At 47.3% G+C, this 17,968-nt stretch overlaps 1 protein-coding gene and 1 long non-coding RNA gene across 2 annotated transcripts; one reads left to right on the forward strand and one right to left on the reverse strand.

The window, feature by feature from the left end:
• Positions 1-8,188: 8,188 nt before the first annotated feature.
• LOC140420328 (uncharacterized) lies at positions 8,189-9,815 on the reverse strand. The gene is made up of 2 exons (XR_011946294.1): positions 9,676-9,815; positions 8,189-8,544 (listed from the first exon to the last, which is right to left on the reverse strand). It is a non-coding gene; the product is annotated as an uncharacterized lncRNA (long non-coding RNA).
• LOC140420315 (uncharacterized) lies at positions 9,811-15,805 on the forward strand. The gene is made up of 2 exons (XM_072504333.1): positions 9,811-10,013; positions 12,239-15,805. The coding sequence occupies exon 2, from the start codon at positions 12,586-12,588 to the stop codon at positions 14,359-14,361; it is 1,776 nt and encodes a 591-aa protein (XP_072360434.1). The 5' UTR covers positions 9,811-10,013; positions 12,239-12,585; the 3' UTR covers positions 14,362-15,805.
• Positions 15,806-17,968: the final 2,163 nt, after the last annotated feature.

Raw genomic sequence — 17,968 nt, forward strand, 5'->3', positions numbered from 1 at the left:
GCCCAGTACTCTGTCTTCCTGTTATTCCTTCCAAAATGAATCACCTCATACTTTTCTGCATTAAACTCCATTTGCCACCTCTCAGCCCAGCTCTGCAGCTTATCTATGTCCCTCTGTAACTTGTAACATCCTTCCGCACTGTCCACAACTCCACCGACTTTAGTGTCATCTGCAAATTTACTCACCTATCCTTCTACGCCCTCCTCCAGGTCACTTATAAAAATGACAAACAACAGTGGCCCCAAAACAGATCCTTGTGGTACACCACTAGTAACTGGACTCCAGTCTGAACATTTCCCATCAACCACCACCCTTTGTCTTCTTCCAGCGAGCCAATTTCTGATCCAAACTGCTAAATCTCCCTGAATCCCATGCTTCTGTATTTTCTGCAGTAGCCTACCGTCGGGAACCTTATCAAACGCTTTACTGAAATCCATATACACCACATCAACTGCTTTACCCTCATCCACCTGTTTGGTCACCTTCTCAAAGAACTCAATAAGGTTTGTGAGGCACAACCTACCCTTCACAAAACCGTGTTGACTATGTCTAATCAAATTATTCCTTTCCAGATGATTACACACGCTATCACTTATAAACCTTTCCAAGGGACTTCCGGTGACGGTGGGCAGGAGGCGGCTGCACAATGGAGAGCTCCTGCTCGGGAACGGCATTTTCGGGGTTTTAAGCCCAGTCCCAGGGTCCACGGAGGCGGCAGAAGCAGGGAGAAGGCACAGAGGAGGCACAGTGAAGACACAGGAGGGAAAAAAACCCAAAGAAAAATGTCGAGGGTGAGCAAAAAAACGGCCGAAAAAAAACCAGCTGGAGGTCCGTCGGGGTGTGGAAAGGTTACCGCGGGGTCACCAGGAAAAATGGAGGCTGGAGCACCAGGGAAGGCCGCACTGTTTACGGCTGAAGAAATAACCAAGGTGATGGCTGCGGAATTTGAAAAGCAGTTGGCGCAGATTGCGAAATGCATGGAGACGGTGAGGAAGGAGATGAGGGAGGTTTTGAGTGTGCTGGTGGAGGAGGCGGTTTCCCCGGTGAGGACGGAGGTGGCGAGCGCAGTGGCGGAGGTGCGAGAGCAAGGGGAGGCGCTGAAGGAAGTGGAGGAGACATTATTGCAGCATGGTGATCAACTTGCCTCAATGGGGAAAGAGATGCGGAAGGTGATGGATACTAACATGGATCTGCGAGGAAAAATGGAAGACCTGGAAAATAGATCCAGGCGACAGAACTTGAGGATTGTGGGGCTACCCGAAGGAGTTGAAGGACCGAAGCCGACTGAGTATTTTGCCGCGATGCGGGCAAAACCATTGGGGGAGGGGGCGGATCCCTCCCGATATGAACTGGATCGGGCTCATCGGTCGTGGAGGCCTGTACCAAAGGCAAGTGAGCCGCCAAGGGCAGTGCCTCTGTGCTTCCGTAGGTACAGGGTGAAGAAGAAGGTCCTGAGCTGGGCCAAGCATAAGCGGGTGGTGCAGTGGGCTGGAGCTGGTGTACGTGTATACCAGGACTTTACGGTGGAGCTGGCAAAGCGGCGGGCTGCCTTCAACCGGGTGAAGAGGGCACTGTACATTAGCAAGGTGCGGTGCGGCATTGTATATCCAGCGAAGCTGAGGGTGACTTACAAGCTCAGGGACTTTTATTTTGGAACGGCGGAAGCAGCGGAGGAGTTTGCGAAAGCAGAAGGACTGTGGCAGAACTGACAAATTGAGGAATGGCCATGTGCCGATGTAACCTCATGACTGTATTTTCTTCTTTTTTGTTTCACTGTGTGCGGGTGTATGGGCTAAAGGAGCCAATGTGTAATATATTTGGACAAGGGAAGGGACGGGACTTTCACTCCAAATGAGAGTTCTTTGGGGTGTAGGTGGATATGCGGGGTTTGTGTGCTAAAAGGGGATCTTTGGGCTTTCCTGGGGCCGGGCAAGTGGGAAAGGGACCCGGGCGGGGGCCTCCACGCTGGCCGGTTTGTGCCGGCCAGTGAACGGGAGCGAGGTGGGGGGAGGAGCTGCGGCCATCGGAGCCTGGCAGAACAGGGTCCGAGTGGTCTAGCCAGGGTGGAAAGTTGGGGGGTAAGGAACCGAGGTTGGGGGGAGGAGTTTTACAAGAGGCAGTGGACGGGAGGAGCTGGAGACCTGGGGTGGGGGTGGGGGGTTGGGGGGTGGGGGGGTGGGAGCTGTGTAAGATTAAGGGTGACTACGGGTAATCCCTGATTCCTTTTTGTCATTTGTTTATGTAAACATGTGGGTTGAGGTTTGGGGGTTGGTGGGTAGATGGGATCGTTGTTATTATGGGGACTGACATATCTTGCTGATTATTGTTTATTGTTGATGGATGTAAATGTGGGAGAAAATGTGAAAATGGAGGAGAATAAAAAAAATAAAAAAATAAAATAAAATAAACCTTTCCAAGATTTTGCCCACTACAGAAGTAAGGCTCACTGGTCTATAGTTACCGGGGTTGTCTCTACTCCTCTTCTTGAACAAGGGGACAACATTTGCTATCCTCCAGTCTTCTGGCACTATTCCTGTTGACAAAGGTGACTTAAAGATCAAAGCCAAAGGCTCAGCAATCTCCTCCCTAGCTTCCCTAAGAATCCTAGGATAAATCCCATCTGGCCCAGGGGACTTATCTATTTTCACCCTTTCCAGAATTGTTAACACCTCCTCCTTATGAACCTCAAGCCCTTCTAGTCTAGTAGCCTGAATCTCAGATTTTGGAAATATAAATTCCCTCTCCTTCTCCGCCTCTGTTCTCAATCTTTTCTCACTCTCCTCCCCCCACAGAGGCCTGAAACTTTTCTGGCCCAGATCTGTGGAAGGTTCCCTTCCCTGAATGACATCAGTGAATCAGTTGTTCTTTTGTGAACATCTGACAGTTTTCAAGGTCACCTTTTCCTAGTGCCGGCCTCACAAATGACCAGATTTCAGCTCAATTTCACAACCCACCTTTGTGTTTTTCTGGATTTCTGGTCTTTCTGTCTAAACTGATTTCACAGGATATTGGAAGGGGAAGGTTTGCATTCGGGAAACATCACATCAGGATCTGACGGAGTCGCTTAAGTTATCGTTACTGAATATTAGCAGGTTTTGAACATAATATAAGAACATAAGAACTAGAAGCAGGAGTAGGCCATCTGGACCTTTGAGCCTGCTCCGCCATTCAATGACATCATGGCTGATGTATTGTCGACTCAGCTCCACTTTCCCGCCAGAACACCATAACCCTTTATTCCTTTATTCTTCAAAAAACTATCTATCTTTATCTTGAAAACATTTAATGAAGGAGCCTCAACTGCTTCACTGGGCAGGGAATTCCATCGATTCACATGGAAGGAAAAAACACCGTTCACAGTGGAGAGAAACCATACATGTGTTGTGTGTGTGGACGAGGTTTCAGCCAATCTTCTGGCCTGTCAAGACACAAGCGCATTCACACTGGCACAAAACCGTGGAAATGTGGGGATTGTAAGGTGGCATTTGGTTTCCCGTCTGAGCTGGAAACTCATCAACGCACTCACACTGGGGAGAGACCATTCATCTGCTCCGTGTGTGGGAAGAGATCTACTTGGTCATCAAACTTGCTGACACAACAGCGGGTTCACATTGGAGAGAAGTTGTTCACCTGCTGTGTGTGTGGGAAAGGATTGACTGATTCATCCAAGTGACTGAAACAGCAGCGAGTTCACACCGGGGAGAGACCATTTGCCTGCACTGAGTGTGGGAAGGGATTCACTCATTTATCCACCCTACTGAGACACCAGCGCGTTCACACTGACAAAATGCCTTTTAAATGTCTGCACTGTGGGAAGTTCTTTAAAAGCTCTGGAAAACAGATGTACCATCAACATGTTCACACTGATGAGAGACCTTTTAAATGCCCAGCCTATGTGAAATGTTATGAAGGCTCCTGGGAGCTGATGTCCCACCAATATATTCACACTGATGAGAGACCGTTCAGGTGCTCTCACTGCGGGGCTGGGTTCAGGCGATCATCTAAACTCACTGTCCACCAGCGAATTCACACTGGGGAGAGGCCATTCATCTGATTGTGGGAAGGGATTCATCCACCTTGCTGAAATACTAGTGGGATCATATTGGGGTGATACAGTAGCACAGTGGTTAGCACTGTTGCTTCATAGCGCCAGGGTCCCAGGTTCGATTTGTGGCTTGGGTGTCTGTGCGGAGTCTGCATGTTCTCCCCGTGTCTGCGTGGGTTTCCTCCGGGTGCTCCAGTTTCCTCCCACGAGTCCCGAAAGAGGTGAACATAGAACAATACAAGAGCAGCACGGTGGTGCAGTGGTAGCACTGCAGTCTCACGGCACCGAGGTCCCATGTTCAATCCCAGCTCTGGGTCACTGTCCGTGTGGAGTTTGCACATTCTCCCCTTGTTTGCGTGGGTGTCACCCCCACAACCCAAAAGATGTGCAGGGTAGGTGGATTGAACATGCTAAATTGTCCCTTAATTGGAAAAGGTGAATTGGGTACTCTAAATTTAAAAAAAAACAGAACAATACAGCACAGGAACAGGCCCTTTGGCCCTCCAAGCCTGCGTCGATATGGTACCTGCCTAAACTAAAACTGTCTGCACTTATGGAGTCCATATCCTTACATTCCCACCCTATTCATATATTTATTTAGTTGTCCCTTAAATGGCGCTACCGTACCTGCTCCCATCACCTCCCCAGGCAGCACGTTCCATATATTTCCCATCCTGTATAAAAAACCTGCTTCGCACATCTGTTCTGAACTTTTCCCCACGCACTTTAAACCTATGTCCCCCTCGTACTTGACTCTCCTACCCTAGGAAAGAGCATCTGACTATCCACTCTGTCCATACCACTCATAATCTTGTAAACCTCTATCAGCTCGCCTCTCAACCTTTGTTGTTCCAGTGAGAACTGACCGAGTTTATCTAACGTGCTGTTGGGTAATTTGGACATTCTGAATTCTCCCACCGTGTACCCGAACAGACGGCAGAATGTGGCGACTCGGAGCTTTTCACTTCATTGCAATGTTAATGTCAGCTTACTTGTGACAATAGAGATGATTATTATTAAAGACAGACCTTTCAAATGTTTAAACTGTGGGAAATTCTATAAAACGTCCAGGGAACTGATGTCCCATCAGCTTGTTCACACTGATGAGACCGTTCAGGTGCTCTCACTGTGGGACTAGATTCAGCAACTCACTGTATACCGGCGAATTCACACTGGGGAGATCCAAACTTTCCTCATAGTTAAAATTGTCCATCCCTGGTAACATAATCATAAATCTTCTCTGCAACGGGCAGCATGAGGTCCCAGGTTCGAATCCCGGCCCCGGGTCACTGTCCGTGTGGAGTTTGCACATTCACCCTGTGTTTGCGTGGGTTTTGCCCCCACAACACAAAGTTGTGCAGGGTAGGTCGATTGGCCACAATAAATTACCCCTTAATTGGAAAGAATTAATTGGGCACACTAAATTTAAATAAATAAATCTCCTCTGCAGTCTCTCTCGGATGATCACATCCTTCATGTAATATGGCTGTGGTCTAACTGGTGTTTGATGCAGTTCCAGCACAATCTCCCTGTTCTCATAATCTCAACCCTCGGCTACCAAAGGAAACTATCCCACCTGCCTTCCTAAGCACTGAAGAGAGAGAGTGAGAGGCAGCTGAGAGAGACAGAGGGAGAGAGAGGAAGCAGAGGGGGTGAGAGGCACCAGAGAGAGAGAGGAGAACCAGAGTCTGGGAGAGGCAGGAGAGAGAGAGGAGAGAAGAGAGAGACAGTCTAGTCAGTAACAAAAATATGTAATGGAATTGAGTTCAGACACGGATCTGCATGAACCGACACCACTTTATTGACAGATTGACAAGGTAGTCACTGTACTTGAATCAATGTTATTCACTTTTGGAATTTAATGAACAAAGGGTCAGATTAACTATATCACAATCACCCAGATTCAAATAGGTCTGTTTAATACAGAACAGGATTAAACCCAGTGTCCAATATTACAGGTGTCTGTGGCTGTTTGATGCCCTGTTTCATTGTACAGATGACAAGCCCACAGCTTCAGTGAACTCGTCTATCCAGGGTCTGTTTCTAAACCCTCATCACAACATAATACCTGGTTAGCTATTTATATATGGTCAGCCTGCTTGGACAGCTAACACAAAGCTCAACCAGAAACTATGGTTCTTCTTTCAACTGATTCCAGCTCTGACAAGGGGTCACAGCATCTCCAGCCTTCAGCTCTGTTACTGGGCTGTTATTGACATGAGCAAGAACATAATAAGAACTAGGAGCAGGAGTACGCCATCTGGCCCCTCGAGCCTGCTCCACCATTCAATGAGATCATGGCTGATCTTTTGTGGACTCAGCTCCACTTTCCGGCCCAAACACCATAACCCTTAATCCCTTTATTCTTCAAAAAACTATCTATCTTTATCTTAAAAACATTTCATGAAGGAGCCTCTACTGCTTCACTGGGCAAGGAATTCCATAGATTCACAACCCTTTGGGTGAAGAAGTTCCTCCTAAACTCAGTCCTAAATCTACTTCCCCTTATTTTGAGGCTATGCCCCCTAGTTCCGCTTTCACCCGCCAGTGGAAACAACCTGCCCGCATCTATCCTATCTATTCCCTTCATAATCTTATATGTTTCTATAAGATCCCCCCTCATCCTTCTAAATTCCAACGAGTAAAGTCCCAGTCTACTCAACCACTCCTCGTAATCCAACCCCTTCAGCTCTGGGCTTAACCTAGTGAATCTCCTCTGCACACCCTCCAGTGCCAGTACGTCCTTTCTCAAGTAAGGAGACCAAAACTGAACACAATACTCCAGGTGTGGCCTCACTAACACCTTATACAATTGCAGCAGAACCTCCCTAGTCTTAAACTCCATCCCTCTAGCAATGAAGGACAAAATTCCATTTGCCTTCTTAATCACCTGTTGCACCTGAAAACCAACTTTTTGCGACTCATGCACTAGCACACCCAGGTCTCTCTGCACAGCAGCATGTTATAATATTTTATCATTTAAATAATAATCCCTTTTGCTGTTATTCCTAACAAAATGGATAACCTCACATTTGTCAACATTGTATTCCATCTGCCAGACCCTAGCCCATTCACTTAGCTTATCCAATTCCCTCTGCAGACTTCCAGTATCCTCTGCACTTTTTGCTTTACCACTTATCTTAGTGTCGTCTGCAAACTTGGACATATTGCCCTTGGTCCCCAACTCCAAATCATCTCTGTAAATTGTGAACAGTTGTGGGCCCAACATTGATCCCTGAGAGACACCACTAGCTACTGATTGCCAACCAGAGAAACACCCATTAATCCCCATTCTTTGCTTTCTATTAATTAACCAATCCTCTATCCATGCTACTACTTTCCCCTTAATGCCATGCATCTTTATCTTATGCAACAACCTTTTGTGTGGCACCTTGTCAAAGGCTTTCTGGAAATCCAGATATACCACATCCATTGGCTCCCCGTTATCTACCGCACTGTTAATGTCCTCAAAAAATTCCACTAAATTAGTTAGGCACGACCTGCCCTTTGTGAACCCATGCTGCGTCTGTCCAATGGGACAATTTCCATCCAGATGCCTCGCTATTTCTTCCTTGATGATAGATTTCAGCATCTTCCCTACTACCGAAGTTAAGCTCACTGGCCTATAATTACCCGCTTTCTGCCTACCTCCTTTTTTAAACAGTGGTGTCACGTTTGCTAATTTCCAATCTGCCGGGACCACCCCAGAGTCTAGTGAATTTTGGTAAATTATCACTAGTGCATTTGCAATTTCCCTAGCCATCTCTTTTAGCACTCTGGGATGCATTCCATCAGGTCCAGGAGACTTGTCTACCTTTAGCCCCATTAGCTTGCCCATCACTATCTCCTTGGTGATAACAATCCTCTCAAGGTCCTCACCTGTCATAGCCTCATTTCCATCAGTCACTGGCATGTTATTTGTGTCTTCCACTGTGAAGGCCGACCCAAAAAACCTGTTCAGTTCCTCAGCCATTTCCTCATCTCCCATTACTAAAGAGAGAGACAGCAAGTTGCCTGAGGCTTAAATGGGAAGTTGAAACTCGTGACTCAAAACCAACTGTGTAAGATCTCTGAAAAGATCAGGAATTTTAAAAGATAAATTCTAAACCCAGTGAACAAATTAATGAGTCATAAGACAAAAACTTCAGGTTTTATGACTTTACTGCAACAAACTAGAAGCAACAATGCCTAAACACTATTTTTATAGGGAACGTATCCCTTAAACTACAAATAGAATACTTTTAAGACAATCAAAAATCACACTCCATGGTTACGTCGCTGAAGTTGTAACTCAATTCTCCTGGAACCAGCCCAATGTGATTCTTCGTTCCTGTGTTTACTTCCATTCTGTTCCTTTGCCTGACTGGCAATCCTTAACCCCAGAAGTGTATTTTGCAGTGATGGTTCTCTTGATGATATTCAGGACCCGATAAACCAAGTGACTCCTCCAAATCCTGAAGTGGCGTCAGGTTTTTTTCTGCAAATCTTCATCTAATATCCTGTAAAAGGAATTTACAAATGGAAATTGAGAACAGGCAATTCTAGTTTCCATCCAACACACTCTCCCTCCATTCTCACTCTGCTGTAATATGCATCTTCCTAATTCTCTAAAGGTGCTGATTCAGGCTGACTGACAGATCCCTGCTCCCCGTCTTGGAGAGGCCTTAAAATCTCCATGCAGACTGCCAGACAGAAATATGTCTATGTTACTGAACTCAAAATGTGTGGAACATACAGACTGGATTCACTTCCTTTCTCTTCAGCTGCTGCAAGTCACCAATGTCCCCTCAGAATGAGGAAAGAAATGGAAAGATAAAGTAGACTTGGAGCGGCTGCTGCCTCTTGTGGGGCATTCCAGAACGAACGAGAGGTAATAGTCTTACGGTAAGCGGTAGCAAATTCAAAACAGCTTTAATATAAAAAAAAAAAATTTTTAAGCATACCCAATTATTTTTTTTTCAATTAAGGGGCAATTTAGTGTGACCAATCCACCTACTCTGCACATCTTTGGGTTGTGGGGGTGAAACCTACGCAGACACAGGGAGTAAGTGCAAATTCCACACAGACATTGACCCAGGGCCGGGATCGAACCCAGATCCTCAGCGCCGTAGGCAGCAGTGCTAACCACTGGGCCACAGTGCTAACCACTGGGCCACAGTGCTGTCCTATTCAAAACAGTGTTGAGGAGAAGCTGCTTCTCCCAAGGGCTGTGAATCTGTGGAATTCACTACCCCAGAGTGCGGTGGAGCTGGGACAGTGAGTAAATTTAGGGAGAAGTTAGACAGATTTTTAATCGGGTTGAAGGGTTCTGAAGAACTCTCAGGACGGTGGAGATAAGGCCAGGATGAGATCAGCGATGACCAAATGGCGGAGCAGACTCGATGGGCCAAATGGCCTAATTCTGTTCTTATATCGTATGAACTTCTGAAAGGGGGGGGGCATTGATTTGCTCCCAGATGTTGCCCAGAGGAGGAAGTTTTAGTCTGAAACCCATTGTTTCACCTCCACATTGTGACATCACAAAGGAATTCATCCTCTAAATCAGCCAATAGGAATCCATTCGCTCCGCGGTGACGTCACTGCATTAGTGCGCACACGCCGGCGCGCGGACACGCGAGCGCCGCCCCCACCCTCTGTTCCGACTCCCCCAACACATCTTCGAGACGGTTTCCAGCAACCGGCTGATAGTTCCGGCCGTCGGTGATCGCCCCTTCCTTGACCCGGGACTGCGCATGTCTCAGGGAGAGGGAATGATGCGCATGCGTCGGAGAGCTCACTTCCCCTGACCTTACCTCTCGGGTGTTGACCAATGGGAAGACTTGGAGGACCGGAAAGACTCTGCCCCTCCGCCAATCAAAGCTCCCCCATTGTCTCGATGCGAAAGCTGCACATGGAGGTTTCTGCCGAGCAAAGCTGTTGTTCCCCCAACCCTGAATAAGCTTCACACAGACTCCTGTCTCCAACATCTGTGAGTAAAACACTTTCTTTTCTCACCCTTTCCATTTCTTTTCTCATTCTGACCTTCAATTGGTCACTTGCAGCAACTGAAGGGAAAGGAAGTGAATCCAGGGAGGGTGCAGACTCTGCAAAGCTTGGCCCAGGTCTCTCTCTCTCTCATAAAGACATTGACATCCTTTGCTCCCTCAGCTTGACACATTTATTTGTCTGGCTAAAAGGATGGTCTCTTTCCCAATGTTCACAATTAAAGGGCTGGTTTCCCCAGGAGATGACTGACATTTAAGGGGTCAGTAGACAGGCTAAATCCAACTCAGCTAATTACTTCCCTGTCGGAACACTCTCCACCATCAGCAAAGTAATGGAAGGAGTCATCAAAGGTCCTATTAAGTGGCACTTATTCTGCAATAACCTGCTCCAGCTCGCTCAGTTTGGGTTCTGCCAGGGTCTCTCAGCTGCTGACCTCATTACAGCCTTGGTTCAACCAACATCCTGGGGGTTACCATTGATCAGAAACTGGACTGGACTAGGCATATTAATACTGTAGCTACCAAGGCAGATCAAGGGCTGGGAATCCTACGGCGAGTAACATGCCTCCTGATGCCCCAAAGCCTGTCTACCAGACATCTACAAGCACAAGTCAGGAGTGTAATGGAATACACTCCACTTTGCTGGATGAGTGCAGCTCCAACAACACGCAAGAAGCCGGACTCTATCCAGACAAAGCAGCCTGATCGATTGCATCGCCTTCCACAAACATTCAAACCTTCCACCACCGACAAACAGTAGCAGTCGTGTATACCATTTACAGGATACACTGCAGTCACTCATAAAGATTCCTCAGACAGCACCTTCCAAACACACAACCACTACCATCTAGAAGGACAAGAGCAGCAGAAACCTGGGAAGCCCACCACCTGGAGGTTCTCCTCCAAGTTACTCACCACCTTGACTTGGAAATATATTGCTATTCCTTCACTGCCCCTGGGGCAACATCCTGGAATTCCCTCCCTAACAGCACAGGGGATGTAGGGCAGCATGGTGGAGCAGTGGTTAGCGCTGCTGCTTCACGGCTCCGAGGTCCCAGGCTCAATCTCGGCTCTGGGTCACTGTCCGCGTGGAGTTGGCACACTCTCCCCGTGTTTGCTTGCGTTTCGCCCCCACAACCCAAAGATGCGCAGGGTAGGTAGATTCGCCACACTAAATTGCCCCTTAATTGTAAAAAATTAATTGGGTATCCTAAATTTATAAACAAACAAATGGAAAAAAAAACAGCACAGGGGATGTACCTACACCTCAAGGACTGCAGCAGTTCAAGAAGGCAGCTCACCACTACTTCGGAAGGGCAACTGGGGATGGGCAATAAATGCTGGCCTGACCAGCATTGTCCACATCCCGTAAATTTTTAAAAATTTAATATTGGACAGAGATATGTCGAGTGTTGTTATATGGTATGTATTGTAGCTATTATTGATGGTTCTGTAATACAATACAGGTATTATTTCTACTTTTGTAAATAGTACTGTACCTACATTATATATTTCCAGTTATAGTCATTGCAGCACTGACAGAATCCATTTGGGAACTCAAGTCAATGCTGACTCTCTGTACAGCAATCCAGTCAGTCCCATTCCCCCTCGATATCCCTGTTCACCTGCAAGTTTATTTTCTTCAAGTAACTATCCTATTTTATTTTAAATTATTGATCATCTCGACTTCCACAATCCTTGTGGAAAGTGAGTTCCCTGTCATGACCACTCCATGACTGAATAAAATTCTTCCTCCGAATTTCCCCATCTCTAATCAGTAAATGTACTTGTATGGAGATTCTCTACTCTTGTACAGGTTTTAGTGAGTTTCGATTTGTTGATCAGCACCTTCAGGAAAATTGGGAGGGAAAGTAAGTGAATACAGTCTGTTTATTACACACATTTTTCATCCAGTAATATCGACATATATCTGTCTGGCAGCCGGCATGACGATTTTCAGGTCTCTGTGTCCAGGACAGGAATCAGTGAGCTTGGATCTGTCAATCAGCCTGAATCAGCACCTTCAGGAGAATTGGGAGGGTGAATATTAGATACAGCAGAGTGAGAATGGAGGGAGAGTGTGTGAGATTGAGATTTAGAGCATTTCAGGGAAAGAGAGAGAAAAGAATGTTCGATAGAAACTAGAATTGTCTGTTCTGAATTTCTATCCTGTACTGACAATGATTACTATTGTAAAATCTGTTTGCAGGAAGTTCGAACAAGAGGAGTTTGAGGCCGATATCTCAAACTAAATATCACATCAAGAACTGACTGAGTCACTCAATTCTTGGGATCATCGGCCTTTGAATCTAGAAGGAGAAATGTTTGTCTATTCTGTCTGTTTCAAGAGATTTTAAACATCAGTGTGTCTGGAAAAGCACTGAAACACACACGCACACCCGTGTGAGACTGTTACAGAGCACTGACTGTGGAAAGAGCATTAACCAGTGACACAGCCTGTAAAAATACTTCACCATTCAGAGCAGGGAGAGACTGTATAGGTGTTCTGTGTGTGGACGAGGCTTCAACTGATCGTCCAACGTGGTGAGACGCAAAATGATCCGGACCATGGGGAAACCATGGAAATGTGAGGAGTGTGGGAAGGGATTCAGAGCCCCGTGCGAGCTGGAAAGGCATCAACGCAGTCACACTGGAGAGAGGCCGTTCACCTGCTCTCAGTGTGAAAAGGGATTCACTGACATTAGCAGCCTGCGGAGACACAAACGAGTTCACACTGGGGAGAGGCCGTTCACCTGCTCTGACTGTGGGAAGGGATTCACTCAGTTATCCAGCCTGCAGGGACACCAGCGAGTTCACACTGGAGAGAGGCCTTTCACCTGCATTCAGTGTGAAAAGGGATTCACTGACATTGGCAACCTGCGGAGACATGAACGAGTTCACACTGGGGAGAGGCCGTTCACCTGCTCTCAGTGTGAAAAGGGATTCACTGACATTGGCAGCCTGCGGAGACACGAACGAGTTCACACTGGGGAGAGGCCGTTCACCTGCTCTGACTGTGGGAAGGGATTCACTCAGTTATCCAGCCTGCAGGGACACCAGCGAGTTCACACTGGAGAGAGGCCTTTCACCTGCTCTCAGTGTGAAAAGGGATTCACTGACATTGGCAACCTGCGGAGACATGAACGAGTTCATACTGGGGAGAGGCCGTTCACCTGCTCTCAGTGTGAAAAGGGATTCACTGACATTGGCAACCTGCGGAGACATAAACAAGTTCACACTGGGGAGAGGCCGTTCACCTGCTCTGACTGTGGGAAGGGATTCACTCAGTTATCCAGCCTGCAGGGACACCAGCGAGTTCACACTGGAGAGAGGCCTTTCACCTGCTCACAGTGTGAAAAGGGATTCACTGACATTGGCAGCCTGCGGAGACACGAACGAGTTCACACTGGGGAGAGGCCATTCACCTGCTCTCAGTGTGAAAAGGGATTCACTGACATTGGCATCCTGCGGAGACATGAACGAGTTCACACTGGAGAGAGGCCGTTCACCTGCTCTGACTGTGGGAAGGGATTCACTCGGTTATCCAGCCTGCAGGGACACAAGCGAGTTCACACTGGAGAGAAGCCTTTCACCTGCTCTCAGTGTGAAAAGGGATTCACTGACATTGGCAGCCTGCGGAGACACGAACGAGTTCACACTGGAGAGAGGCCATTCACCTGCTCTCAGTGTGAAAAGGAATTCACGCAAATTGGCAACCTGCAGAGACACGAACGAGTTCACACCGGGGAGAGGCCATTCACCTGCTCTCAGTGTGAAAAGGGATTCACTGACATTGGCAGCCTGCGGATACACAAACGAGTTCACACCGGGGAGAGGCCGTTCACCTGCTCTCAGTGTGAAAAGGAATTCACGCAAATTGGCAGCCTGCGGAGACACGAACGAGTTCACACTGGAGAGAGACCATTCACCTGCTCTGACTGTGGGAAGGGATTCACTCGGATATCCAGCCTGCAGACACACCAGCGAGTTCACACTGGGGAGAGGCCGTTCATCTGCACTGTGTGTGATATGGGATTCACTCAATTATCCAGCCTGCTGAAACACAATGTCATTCACACCAAGAGCAGGCCCTTTAAATGCTCTGACTGCAGGAATGGTTTCAAAAGCTCACAGCTACTGATGTCCCACCAGCGCGTTCACACTGAGGAGAGACCGTTCAGCTGCTCTCACTGCACAAAGAGCTTTAGATCCTCATCCAACCTGATGAAACACGAGCGAGGTCACACCGGGGAGAGCCCGTTCACCTCTCCGACTGGGAAAAGATTCACTCGGTCATCACTTGCTGAGCCACAATGTCACTCACAGCAATGAGAGATCCTTGAAATGCTCTGACTATGGGAGTGGGATTACAAGCTCTAGGGTACTGATGTCCCACCAGCGCATTCACACTGAGGAGAAACTGTTCAGCTGCTCTCACTGCACAAAGTGGTTTCAAACATCATCCACATTGCGGAGTGTAGAAGCCAAGTATTTCAAATACAACTAGAAGAGGTAAAAGATAGCTGTTTAAGCATAAATGTTGAGCCCCAGTTTTTAATACCCATTTATACAGCATAATTCATTTTTACGGAAGTCTGTTGTTCTGGCAAATGCATATTTTCAAATACAGTGTGACATTAAAACAGCAAGATAATTTGACATTGCTTGTGCTAATTGTCAAGGACAGGGACTGAATACACAGCAACATTGTTCACAATGCAGATAACAGCTGGGTCAGAAAAGCTGATGTTGCACATTGAAGATGGACGGCTTGCCATCAAACCAAATGTGTTTGAGTCTAACCCAAACCAATTAGGATTATATTGGGGTGTAATTAGATGACTTAAGACAGATTTGAAAGTGTATAACTAAAACGTTTCTCCCCGCCATTTTGGGTTTTGTTGTCTTTGTGAGTATTGTCTTTGTAGGTTTGGTTTTAGTGTTTAGTTTAGTCAGTTTTGTCCTTTATAGTCTCCATTTTAGAGATGTCTTTTGGGGGTTGTCAGTTTAACAGTCTGTGTCAGTGATGTTAGTCCACTTTTGACTTTGAGTTTTGCTGAAGATTAGCTTTCTCCCTCTCTTCATGTTTCATTGCCAGACTTTGACCTTTTAAAAGTTACTTTCGAGCTGTCTGCCTAAGCAAAGAAAGATAATGTCTGTAATTCTCTGAAAGCTTCGAATTGTCTACGAATTGCCTTTTAAATGACTTTCAAATTGTAATCAAGCGACTACAAATAAAACAATTCTTTTTGGCACCTGAGGAGTTTATAATGCAAATTTCTGCTGAGTTCCAGTATTCGCAAAGTGCTACTGATAACCGAATAGCAGAGATGATATAAATTCCTTCAACTATACACAGTCGAATAATACAAGGAATCGAACAACTTAACACAGTCTACAAATAGTACAAATCTTATAACTTGTCGTATTGCGCCAGGACTTGATTCATCAACTAAGCTTCCCCCAAACTTGGCGTAGTTCGACAGGTTAAGATCCCATAAATTATAGATTCCTTCACGGAGACACCAGCGAGTTCACACTGGAAAGAAGCCATTCACCTGCTCTCACTGTGGGGAGGGATTCACTCAGTCGTCCAACATGCTGAGACACCAAAGGGTTCACAAGTGATGACGGGTTGGATTCTGCTGTTATTCCTGCTGTTAATCACATCCAGGACTGAACCTGGAGTGGGTGGATGGGTTTGCCTCCTCTTCAAATCCCTCCCTGGGCCTACTTTCTGGCGCGGCCGGCCCCTGAACACCTACTCCATCTTTAGTCGGGGGCGGCACGCTAAAGAAGTCCCCCGCGTATGCACAGGATGGCGCGGCCCAACTGCGCATGCGCAGGATTGAGCTGGCCCAACTGCGCATGCGTGGGTTGGCGTGGCGCCCATTTGGCACCGCAAAAGGAGGCTGGAGCAGCGTGAACTGCTCGAGCGCCGTGCTGGCCCCTATGGGGGGCAGAATCGTACGTAACCGGGCCCGGTTTGCGACGGCATTCATGGTGGCGCGAACACTTGGGCCCAATATTGGAGAATCGCCCCCAAGGTGTTCTGCATTAACCTTGCTTGTTGCTAAGGCTTTGCTACATTTTGTGAATGTTTCTGTTGAGGCTGCAAAACATTTTCATTACTAGATGTATTTGTAGAACAACGGTTTATTCATTACGAGGGCTTTTATGCAACTTTTCTTGAAACAGTGTTAGATTCGTACACATATTAAGTTGCTGTACTGCAATTCTCATTTTTAAAAATATATATATTTTATTCAAGATTTTTTGGCCAAACATAACAGTACGTAGTGTTTCTTTTAAACAACAATAAAGCAATATAAATAACAGTGACCAGTTTTAAACAAATAAATAAATAATATATAAACAGAAACAAAAACAAAACTAAATGGCAACTGCCTTGTCAAAAATAAATACTCTCCAAAGATACAATCCAACAGTCCAATATACTTTACCTATAACAAATGTCTATACATATACAATAGCATCCCTGAGAGTCCGTCCGGTTCCTCTCCGCCCCCCCCTCCCCCCTGGGTTGCTGCTGTTGTCTTCTTCTTTTCCATTCCCTCTATCTTTCTGTGAGGTAGTCGACGAACGGTTGCCACCGCCTGGTGAACCCTTGAGCCGAACCCCTTAATACGAACTTAATCCGTTCTAACTTTATAAACCCTGCCATGTCGTTTATCCAGGTCTCCACACCCGGGGGCTTGGCTTCCTTCCACATTAACAATATCCTGCGCCGGGCTACTAGGGACGCAAAGGCCAAAACATCGGCCTCTCTCGCCTCCTGCACTCCCGGCTCTTCTGCAACCCCGAATATAGCCTACCACCAGCTTGGTTCGACCTGGACCCCCACCACCTTCGAAAGCACCTTTGCCACCCCCACGCAGAACCCCTGTAGTGCCGGGCATGACCAGAACATGTGAGTGTGATTCGCTGGGCTTCTCGAGCATCTCCCACACCTATCCTCTGCCACAAAAAATTTACTGAGCCGTGCTCCAGTCATATGCGCCCTGTGAAAAACCTTAAATTGTATCAGGCTTAGCCTGGCACACGAGGACGACGAGTTTACCCTACGTAGAGCATCAGCCCACAGCCCCTCCTCAATCTCCTCCCCCAGCTCTTCTTCCCATTTCCCTTTCAGCTCATCTACCATGATCTCCCCCTCGTCCCTCATTTCCCTATATATGTCCGACACCTTACCATCCCCCACCCATGTCTCTGAGATCACTCTATCCTGCACCTCCTGCGTCGGGAGCTGCGGGAATTCCCTCACCTGTTGCCTCGCAAAAGCCCTCAGTTGCATATACCGAAATGCATTCCCTTGGGGCAACCCATATTTTTCCGTCAGCGCTCCCAGACTCTCAAACGTCCCATTCACGAACAGATCTCTCAATTGTGCTACCCCTGCTCTTTGCCATGCTCCAAATCCCCCATCCATTCTCCCCGGAACAAACCGATGGTTATTTCTTATCGGGGACCGCACCGAAGCTCCTGTCTTTCCCCTATGCCGTCTCCACTGCCCCCAAATTTTCAATGTAGCCACCACCACCGGGCTTGTGGTGTATTTCTTCGGTGAGAACGGCAACGGTTCCGTCACCATTGCTTGTAGGCTAGTCCCCCTGCAGGACGCCCTCTCCAATCTCTTCCACGCCGCTCCCTCCCCTTCTCCCATCCACTTACACACCATTGAAATATTGGCGGCCCAGTAGTACTCACTTAGGCTCGGTAGTGCCAGCCCCCCCCTGTCCCTACTACGCTGCAAAAACCCCCTCCTCACTCTCGGGGTCTTCCCGGCCCACACAAAACTCATAATACTCTTCTCGATTCTTTTGAAAAAAGCCTTCGTGACCACCACCGGGAGGCACTGAAACACAAAAAGGAATCTCAGGAGGACCACCATTTTAACCGCCTGCACCCTACCTGCCAG

The sequence above is a fragment of the Scyliorhinus torazame genome, chromosome 5 (assembly GCF_047496885.1).
Source record: "Scyliorhinus torazame isolate Kashiwa2021f chromosome 5, sScyTor2.1, whole genome shotgun sequence".
Taxonomy (NCBI): Eukaryota; Metazoa; Chordata; class Chondrichthyes; order Carcharhiniformes; family Scyliorhinidae; genus Scyliorhinus; species Scyliorhinus torazame.

Excerpts from the sequence above, each read along its gene's own strand:
- LOC140420315 (XM_072504333.1), top strand. The coding sequence starts at position 12,586 with ATGATCCGGACCATGGGGAAACCATGGAAATGTGAGGAGTGTGGGAAG.